Genomic DNA, 8,827 nt, shown 5'->3' on the forward strand with positions numbered 1-8,827 from the left:
CTTGTCAATGTTCTGCAATGTTTTACAATGTTTAATGTAATTTATGCCAAGTCTTAGAGAATCTTTAATTTTTCTTAATTTTTTATTGTTACTAAAATCATTTTGTAAAAAATTCTAACGCTACTACTACTTTAAGAATTTATTTAGGGGCAGTCCATCAATCCAAACACAGCAAAAACGTTTCAATATCAATCAATTCCTGTTGCTTAATCGGCACCTTCATCTGCTTTCCCTCCAAACAATTCCTCACATTCTCAGCAAGATCATCATAGTCGGGAAATGCGAATGTTTTCAGCTTTGAATGCACCAATGTTTCATTAATTTTCACTTCAAAACTTCCTCTTCTTCCGATATTGCATTCAACTTTGACTTCGGGAATTAAATTATTGAGAAAATCTTTGAGTTCCTGGCAGTGTCGCTTGAATCCACAAACTGTGCAGTATTCTATGTTGACTGATACTTTTGGGTCTTCAGACATTTTTGGTGGGAGTTTTTGATTTTTAGGTGGAAATTTGAATAGAAATTTTATGACTTTATGTTGCAATTTGATGTAAATTTTGGGGATGTGTTTAGAAATTTGTGCAATTTTGGGTGCAGATTTAAATTTTAGAAACAATTAGTTTGAGGAGTTTTGAAACTTTATGGATGAAAATTCGGAAATTTTTGATGATTTAAAGTTTCAGAATTTTTGAATTCTTGAGCATTCTTCGATTTATCACCAGCCTTATAAGATTCAATATTGTTGGTCATTTTTGAATTAAATTTGAATTTTTTAATCAAAATTTTCAACATAAATTCAAATTTACTCAACATTAATCGACTCCACCGATTGGTTCAACATCCAATCGATCATCAAAACATCCAACATTAATTCCTCAACATTCATCACCTCCAAAACATTCAAAGAGTGCGTTCCAAAAACCACATTTTTCATCAATTCACAAAAAGTAAACAAAACAATTCATAAAAATAAGAAAAAATTAATTTTAAAGATTTTAGTCATCAAGAATGGTTCAAAGTGAAGGCGAACCAATTCTAGCAACAGCTGGATATGACCATACAATCAAAATTTGGGCGCCATACTCGGGAACGACCGTGAAAACTCTTCAGCATTCCGATTCCCAGGTGAGAATTTAGAATTGACTTAATTTTGAGTGATTTAGGGAGTTAAGGTCTTGGTTTGGGATCTGACAGGGATGCATCCCTAGTGCAGGAAGGGTTTATTATGTTCTTGGCCTTTTTGGTCCAAAAATGTGGGAAAAAATGTCAATTTTCAATAATTTATCCAATTTTCCACCTCAAAAACCCAACTAACATCCAAAATCCATTTCCAGGTCAATTGCCTAGCAATCAAAAGCTACCTAGCAGCCGGCGGCTTCCAGTCAATCCGTCTCTACGACCTTAATGCCAGCACAAATCCCCTCATCAACTTTGAAGGTGTCAGCAAAAATGTAACAGCCGTTGGATTTCAAGATGACAATCGCTTCATGTACACCGGCTCAGAGGACAGTCGTGTTCGTATTTGGGACCTCAATTGCCCCCAACCCGTCTGCAAAAGAATGTTCGACTGCCTCAATCCAGTCACATCCGTTTGTCTTCATCCAAATCAAGTTGAAGTTGCAATCAGCACAATTGTTGGTGGCATTTACATCTGGGACATAAAAACTGATCATAATGAGCAACTAATGCCGGAATCAAATTGTTCCTTAAATTGTATAGACATAAGTCCAAATGGAAAGTATTTGGCAGCAATTAACAATAAAGGATCAACATTTATTTGGGATTTATATCACGATGGAACTGGATGTTCAAAAACAAATGCCAGATTAAGGTTCGTGTCACAGCAACGTTATGGATTAAAGTGCAAATTCTCACCAGATTCATCACTGCTGGTCGCAACAGGTGGCGATGGAACTGCTCGACTATACAAATGTGAAGATGACTTTAAACTTTATCGGGAGCTTAAAATTGACAAATTTTGGATGTGGGACGTCGCATTTAGTAATGACAGTAAATATTTGTTTGTAGCCAGCAGTGATGGAACTGCTAGATTATGGAAAATTGAGACGAAAAATATTGAACGTGAATATTTGGGACATTCAAAGGCACTGACGGCTATTGCATTTCGTGATGAGTTTGTGAAGCCTGGAAATTAGAAAGGGAAATTGGAGATGATTGGGATGTAGATTGAGGATCGGGTCAACAAAGTGAAGCTTTTAAACATTTATTGTAAACTATTTTTAACAAATTATTAAAGAATAAATATTAAATGAAGATTAATTGAAATTGGCTGTTGTTTTGTTGTATTGCTGGTGATGTACTTGATCATAGTGGACCAAGAGGACCATGTGGACCAATTGAACCAAGTGGACCAAATGGACCAAGTGGACTAAGGGAGCCAAGTGGACTAAGGGAGCCAAGTGGACCAAGTGGACTTATTGGACCAAGTGAATCAAGTGGATCATGTGGACCAAGAGAATAAAGACTCCATGTCAATCAAATGACCGGGTGGAGCAAGTGGCCAAGTGGATCGAATGGTCCAAATGGCTAAGTGCTGTAAATTCCAGTAGTGCAGCTCTGGATCTCACTGACTTGCCCCAAATCCTTGCATTTACTCAGTCTGATCACTAAAACTTACAATATCCTCTAAAAAGTTTCCAATGTTTTCCAAAAACAATAAACATTCCCCAATGTTTCCAACAAAAATTTCTAAACACACCCAAAAACCTTCAATATTTCAATCCAAAAATCACAAAAAATTATCAAAAAGTAAATCCAAATATTAGTCACAAAATCTCAAAATCCACCAAATCATGTCCCAACCACCTGCTGTATCAGTCAACATAGAATATTGTGCCGTTTGCGATTTCAAGCGTCAATGTCATGAATTAAAAGAATTTCTCAACAAAACAATTCCCGAGGCAAAAGTTGAGTGTAAAACAGGCAGACGAGGAAGCTTTGAGGTGAAAATCAATGAAACATTGGTGCATTCGAAGATGCAAACATTGGCGTTTCCTGATGTTGCTGAAAATGTTAAGAATTGTATGGCGGGAAAGGAGATGAAGGAAGTGAAGCAGCAGACGATTACTGAGTGTTGTGTTATGTAGATTAATTTGAGGAAATTATAGGAAATAAATGAGACTTTTTTAGAATTTTAAGGAATGCTTTTTATTGAGTTTTATGTCCAAATAAGTCAGTTCCTTACTTTGAGGAGTAAGGAGAGTCGATCCGCAAACTCCCTCCCTCCTAAATACGCTCATATTGCCCTTCACCCTTAACCAACCCTTAAACCTCCTTAAAATCCAAATAACAGTCATTAACCCCAACAATAATAGCCTGTGGATGAATCCCCTGTCCCACAACCGTCCTCGGATTCAATGAAACCTCAAAGTCCTTAATCAATGCAGCAATTCCAAACTTCCCTTGTGCCAGTGCAAACCGATTTCCAATGCAGTTTCTAGGACCTAATCCAAATGGAAAGAAGATGCCTTGATCCATAAAAGCTTTAACGCCGCCGTTTTCTGGTGCGAATCTTTCCGGATAGAAAGTAAGTGGATTTTCAAAATATTCAGGATCTTTGAAGATTGACTGATTTGGAATGTAGACAACATCGCCGACATCAAAGAAGACCTTTTTGTCTTTTGGGAAGTGAAGAGTTATTGGTTCGATGCATTGGCGGGCTATGTAGCTGCCGGGATTGTGGAGTCGGAGGGTTTCTGGAAAATTGAGTTGGAATTTAAGCTTTATATCAGGTTTCAGATGCGGAAGTTGAGTCATGTAGACACAAATTCATATAAAATCAGCAATATCAGGCAAGGAGCATGCTTTCATGGCACCTAAAAGCTGCCTCTTTCCTTATTAGGAGAGAATCAACTTCAAACCCAGCTTAACACTTACCATGCCAAACCATGTCCAAATACTCCAATGCCATAATATTGTCGTAAGTAAAATCTTCTTCCTTTGGCATTTTCGACCTTATTTCATCGCGTAGCTTTGTTTGAATCCTTTTGTTTCGTGCCATTTCATACAAAGCTGCTGATATAGCATTACTTGATGTGTCGTAGCCATCTTGAATGATATTAAGAGAGTTATTGGATATTACATAAGTTGGGTATGTAAGAATATCAAAATATATGGTGGGGAAGTGGGTGGGAAGCTGTATTATGCTTTATACTAGCATAGTCCATTGATCACTAAAGCTGATCAATAATCGTCTTATCAGCCGTAAGTCTTCAACTTACCAATCAAAAATGAAGCTCCATGCGATGCAATTCCCATGTCTGGAAAGGAAAAATCAAAATTCATATCTAAAATGACAGTAAGGATCCCCTAATTGGGTACATAGTAATGACAGCAGAGCCTTAACCTTACCATCAACTTCCTTCCTATTCTTCAATCCAATCAAATACTCCAAATAGTCCAAATTCTTAACACCACTTGCTTCCCTCTGCTTCATCGAATTCATCATCAAATTGAAGAAGAACTGCTCAGATCCAGGCTGTGTAAGTGACATTTTAACATATTTACTCAAGAATGGATATAAACTCCATAAAAGTGATAAAATCATGAATTTCTTTGTTGGCGTGAGGAACGATTGAGCTCGGGAGAGAATTTCAGACTCGCTGCCGTCAAACACTCTTGGATCGACGTTGTAGATGCTGTTGGAGACGACGGATATGGTGAAACGTGATGAAAGCTGTGGGGGAGAATTGTGGGAATTATGGATAATTAGTTGAAAATTGTACATAAAGGAAAATGGGCAAATTTAAGGAAGAAGAATGGATTTAAGGGTCAAACCCTCCATCCCTGCTCCCCATCAGAGCTACCCCATCCCCAATAAAACTCACATCTTTTGCATCCAATCCTCCCGAATTCTTCTTTGCAATCTCATTTTTGATAAATTTTTTCATTTTGTCATACACATTTACATAAATTGGATGTGTGGCCTTGATCTGTATCAAAATAAATATTCATTATCAAGGTTCACTTCTATTCAATTTATTCTAAATTTAGACATATTTTACTAAATTTAAATTGATTGAAATTAAGTTAATTTAGACATACACGCAAATTTGTAAATGCAGGAGATATTGACTGTCGAGTATTTTTCCACTTATCGCCAATGTGTACGAACATGTGACCGCCTAGTAATGGATCTGACTTTTCGTCTACTTTCCCATAAAATTCAGTTCCTTGAAAATTCTTGAAATATTTCACTAAAATATCTTTTGCAATTTCTGGATCCAAAACTAAAAATCTTGGACTTCTAAAGTTGAAAATTCCGACATAAGAGTGACTGTTTTTGTACTTTTTATACAGCTCGTCCAACTCGTACATGATGTGTCGCTTGCCATTGACTTGTCCAGGCAAATTTCCAAACAATGAACCTGCATTTGGTGAGAAAACTCCCCGATTGATCCAGTAGTTCCGATTTGAAAGCAAATAGACATAATGCAGTGCCAAAATCACAACAATAAATAACAAAATATTCGTCAAAAATCCACAAATTGCTTCACAGAACCACATTTTTAAGCCTTGTGTGTTGACCGATGAGAAGATGAAACTGAACTGGAAGTAAATTGGTCAAATTATTTTGAATGTGAATTTAATTCTCAAAAATTGAGAATGAAGTAATTGAATCAAAACAGATGCTTGACAGATGCCAAAAAAGTCATCAATTGCTTTATTTTAAAAGACATTCCACCAATTGATATCAAAAGCTACAAAAAAATTCCTCAAACTTTCTTAAAATCCAAATAGCAATCACGAATAGTCGCAATGATTCCCTGTGGATGAATTTCCTGTCCTTCAATACTTTTCGGATTCAAAGTGATCTCAAAGTCCCTAATCAGTGCTGCAATGCAATACTTTCCTTGTGCTAATGCAAACCGGTTGCCAATACATGTCCTCGGTCCCATACCAAATGGAAAGAAGATACCACGTTCCATAAAAGCCTTGATGCCACCATTTTCAGGTGAGAATCGATCAGGATTGAAAGTTTCTGGATTTTCGTAGTATTCCGGGTCTTTAGCGATGGAATTGACGGGGATGTAGATGATGTCGCCTTCTACGAATGATACTTTCTTGTCTTTTGGCATGTCCAAGGTAATTGGCTCGACACAATAACGAGCTAAGTGGGTTGCTGGGTTGAGGGTACGGAGGGTTTCTAGGGGATGATAAAGAGAGACATTATATTAATCAATGCAAGTCTTGCTATCCTTTACAGTTCGATTTCGGCATAACCGTGACTTGGTGATGAATTCGGACTAAATTTAGACACCATGCCAAAGTCACACCGACTTGGCACCGGATTTTGGATCAATTAAACGATTTCTGCTTATTCAGACCCTATCCTACCCATGACCTAATGGCTATACTTACCATACCAAACCTGGTCCAAGTAATCTAAACTCATTATGTTGTCATACGTAAAGTCCTCATCATTTGGCATAGTTCTCTTGATTTCGTCACGTAATTTGGACTGAATAGCCATGTTCCTAGCTAATTCGTATAGTGCAGCTGCGATTGTTGAGCTGGACGTTGCATATCCATCTAAAATTAGGGAAATTTTGATTTTGAGTGTGCTTGATGGATTATATAAGCCAGGGACGTAATTAGAGGCGTGATCAGGGTAATTAAGGATCAATTAATTTAATTCAGGAAGGGTGTGGACGTTCTTAGTCATGCTGATGGGGTCAATCAGGGGGATTGTACTACAAACCAGCTAAAAATGATGCTCCATGTGATGCAACTGCTTGATCTGTTAAAAATGTAAAAATTAGGATTAAAATTCCACTTAGAAATGATATTTGGGATCCTGGATTGCATAGTGGAGATTATTTGATGCCTACGTACTTAAACAGTGCCTTTCCACCGACCCCGTGGCCTTTAGCCAATCCTCTCCCCACTCATGACTTCCAGACCCCTAAATCCTCCTCAACTCACCATCAATCTCCTTCTTATTCTTCAAATCAATCAAATATTCCAAATAATCCATATTCTTGACACCACTTGCTTCCCTTTGTCTCATCGAGCTCACCATCAAGTCATAGAAAAACTTAGCAGCATCAGGCTTAGCAAACGAAAATTTCAAAAATTTACTCAAAAATGGATAGACACTCCATAGTCCAAAAAGAATCATTGTCTTCTTAGTTGGTGTCAAGAAGTCTTGTGCTGTTTTCAAGATTTCAGATTCACCGCCTTCGAATGTCTTTGGATCGACATTGTAGATGCTGCTGGAAACAGTTGCGATTGTAAAGCGTTCGGATATCTGGAATTAATTGAGAATTGATGAAGAATGATTAATTGAGTTGAAGTTGGAGGAGTTAAGTGGGACAGTGCAGTCGTTAGAGCACATGAGGGGACAGGGAGGAGTACAGGGAGTCAGAGAGGGGCACATGGAGACAAGGAGAAGCTCAGAATGACAGAAAGGAGGTGCAGAGGGACAAGAATGTGCACAAGGAGAGTGGGGAGATAGAGAAGGGCAAAGGTGGACAGAAAGAGCCCCAGGAGAACGGAATAGACTCAAGGGAGACATCGAGGGCACAGATGGGACAAGAAAGGGGCACAGGAAGAACAGCAAGGGGGCTAAGACGGACAAGGAGTGGAATAATGGAGACAAGGATCAGAGAAGGGGTAAATGAGAAAAAGAAGGGGCACTGGGAGATTGGGGGCCCATACCTCACCCTGCCCTGAATACCCTCCTGTTTTTTGACCCATACTTACATCTTTAGCGTCAAATCCATCACTTTTCCTCTTTAAACTCTCATTAATTATATATTCTTTCATTTTCGCATAAACATTTTCTAAAATTGGATGTGTGGCCTTGATCTGTATCAAAATGGGAAGAAGAAGAAGGGAGAGTCTATCAGTATAAATGCTCGAAAATTATTAAGTGATTTATTCAATAATTTACTCGATTATTTGAAAATGCTGGAGATATTGACTGTCGAGTATTTTTCCACTCCTCGCCGATCTGGAAGAACATATGGTTGCCGAATAGTGAATCTGACTTTTCGTCTATTTTTCCATAAAGTTCAGTTCCTTGAAAATTCTTGAAATATTTTACTAAAATATCTTTTGCAATTTCTGGATCCAAAACTAAAAATCGTGGACTTCTAAAGTTGAAAATTCCGACATAAGCGTGACTGTTTTTGTACTTTTTATACAGCTCGTCCAACTCGTACATGATGTGTCGCTTGCCATTGACTTGTCCAGGCAAATTGCCAAATAATGCACCTGCATTTGGTGAGAAAACTCCCCGATTAATCCAGTAGTTCCGATTTGACAGCAAATAGACATAATGCAGTGCCAAAATCACAACAATAAATATCAAAATATTCGTCAAAAATCCACAAACTCCTTCACAAAACCACATTTTTAGTGCCTTGTGTGTTGACCGATGAGAAGATGAAACTAAACTGGAACTGAAATTATTTTACTGAGTGAGTTTTTATGGATTTTTATTGAGAGTGAGAAAGAAGTTTTTAGAATGCGAATTTAATTGATTAAAATGAGAAATAAAGTAAACAGAGAGTGATTGTGTTAATGAAGTCATCAATGTCAATGTCAATTGAGAAGCTCCAAAATTTCATGTTTGTGTACATATATGAATTGTAGACAGGCATTTTTGGGAATGAGAGAGGACGGGAGAGAGTCATTAAGTTTGAACATTTTGGGATCAAAAAGCTCAAGCAAGTCAAAGAATTTGTACTAAACAGGGAGTAAGGCTTGGCCCTCAATTAAAGTAGAGGATGGTTTGGCACCTAACACCCTCCTGAATATGCTCTAGACGTCTATTGCTTAATATTTGTACAGAATATATCTT

General features: G+C 37.6%; 3 protein-coding genes across 3 annotated transcripts; 1 reads left to right on the top strand and 2 right to left on the bottom strand.

Annotated features, from left to right (window-relative positions):
• Positions 1-933: 933 nt before the first annotated feature.
• Positions 934-2,286, top strand: Lst8 (MTOR associated protein, LST8). The gene is made up of 2 exons (XM_070652790.1): positions 934-1,125; positions 1,335-2,286. The coding sequence occupies exons 1-2, from the start codon at positions 1,009-1,011 to the stop codon at positions 2,154-2,156; spliced, it is 939 nt and encodes a 312-aa protein (XP_070508891.1). The 5' UTR covers positions 934-1,008; the 3' UTR covers positions 2,157-2,286.
• Positions 2,287-3,142: 856 nt separating this feature from the next.
• LOC139100089 (probable cytochrome P450 28a5) lies at positions 3,143-5,558 on the bottom strand. The gene is made up of 6 exons (XM_070652683.1): positions 5,065-5,558; positions 4,848-4,952; positions 4,372-4,696; positions 4,242-4,280; positions 3,898-4,068; positions 3,143-3,716 (listed from the first exon to the last, which is right to left on the bottom strand). Exons 1-6 carry the CDS (start codon positions 5,524-5,526, stop codon positions 3,286-3,288), a joined length of 1,533 nt encoding a protein of 510 aa, XP_070508784.1. The 5' UTR covers positions 5,527-5,558; the 3' UTR covers positions 3,143-3,285.
• A 94-nt stretch (positions 5,559-5,652) lies between these two features.
• Positions 5,653-8,427, bottom strand: LOC139100038 (probable cytochrome P450 28d1). The gene is made up of 6 exons (XM_070652618.1): positions 7,916-8,427; positions 7,726-7,830; positions 6,946-7,270; positions 6,722-6,760; positions 6,382-6,552; positions 5,653-6,166 (listed from the first exon to the last, which is right to left on the bottom strand). Exons 1-6 carry the CDS (start codon positions 8,375-8,377, stop codon positions 5,736-5,738), a joined length of 1,533 nt encoding a protein of 510 aa, XP_070508719.1. The 5' UTR covers positions 8,378-8,427; the 3' UTR covers positions 5,653-5,735.
• Between the last annotated feature and the right edge of the window lie 400 nt (positions 8,428-8,827).

This window comes from Chironomus tepperi, unplaced genomic scaffold (genome assembly GCF_022539635.2).
Source record: "Chironomus tepperi strain 1889 unplaced genomic scaffold, CSIRO-AGI_Ctep_v1 contig_58, whole genome shotgun sequence".
NCBI classification, from domain to species: Eukaryota; Metazoa; Arthropoda; class Insecta; order Diptera; family Chironomidae; genus Chironomus; species Chironomus tepperi.

What these genes read in the sequence shown, in the direction of transcription:
- LOC139100038 (XM_070652618.1), bottom strand. Translation starts at nt 8,377, where the DNA reads ATGTGGTTTTGTGAAGGAGTTTGTGGATTTTTGACGAATATTTTGATA. An exon ending in TGGAGCATCATTTTTAGCTG is followed by an intron (nt 6,553 to 6,721) that starts GTTTGTAGTACA and finishes CCCTAATTTTAG; the next exon opens with ATGGATATGCAACGTCCAGC. An exon ending in CTTGGACCAGGTTTGGTATG is followed by an intron (nt 6,167 to 6,381) that starts GTAAGTATAGCC and finishes ATCATCCCCTAG; the next exon opens with AAACCCTCCGTACCCTCAAC.
- Lst8 (XM_070652790.1), top strand. Translation starts at nt 1,009, where the DNA reads ATGGTTCAAAGTGAAGGCGAACCAATTCTAGCAACAGCTGGATATGAC. An exon ending in TTCAGCATTCCGATTCCCAG is followed by an intron (nt 1,126 to 1,334) that starts GTGAGAATTTAG and finishes ATCCATTTCCAG; the next exon opens with GTCAATTGCCTAGCAATCAA.
- LOC139100089 (XM_070652683.1), bottom strand. Translation starts at nt 5,526, where the DNA reads ATGTGGTTCTGTGAAGCAATTTGTGGATTTTTGACGAATATTTTGTTA. An exon ending in GAGGATTGGATGCAAAAGAT is followed by an intron (nt 4,697 to 4,847) that starts GTGAGTTTTATT and finishes TCTCCCCCACAG; the next exon opens with CTTTCATCACGTTTCACCAT. An exon ending in GAATAGGAAGGAAGTTGATG is followed by an intron (nt 4,281 to 4,371) that starts GTAAGGTTAAGG and finishes TTTCCTTTCCAG; the next exon opens with ACATGGGAATTGCATCGCAT.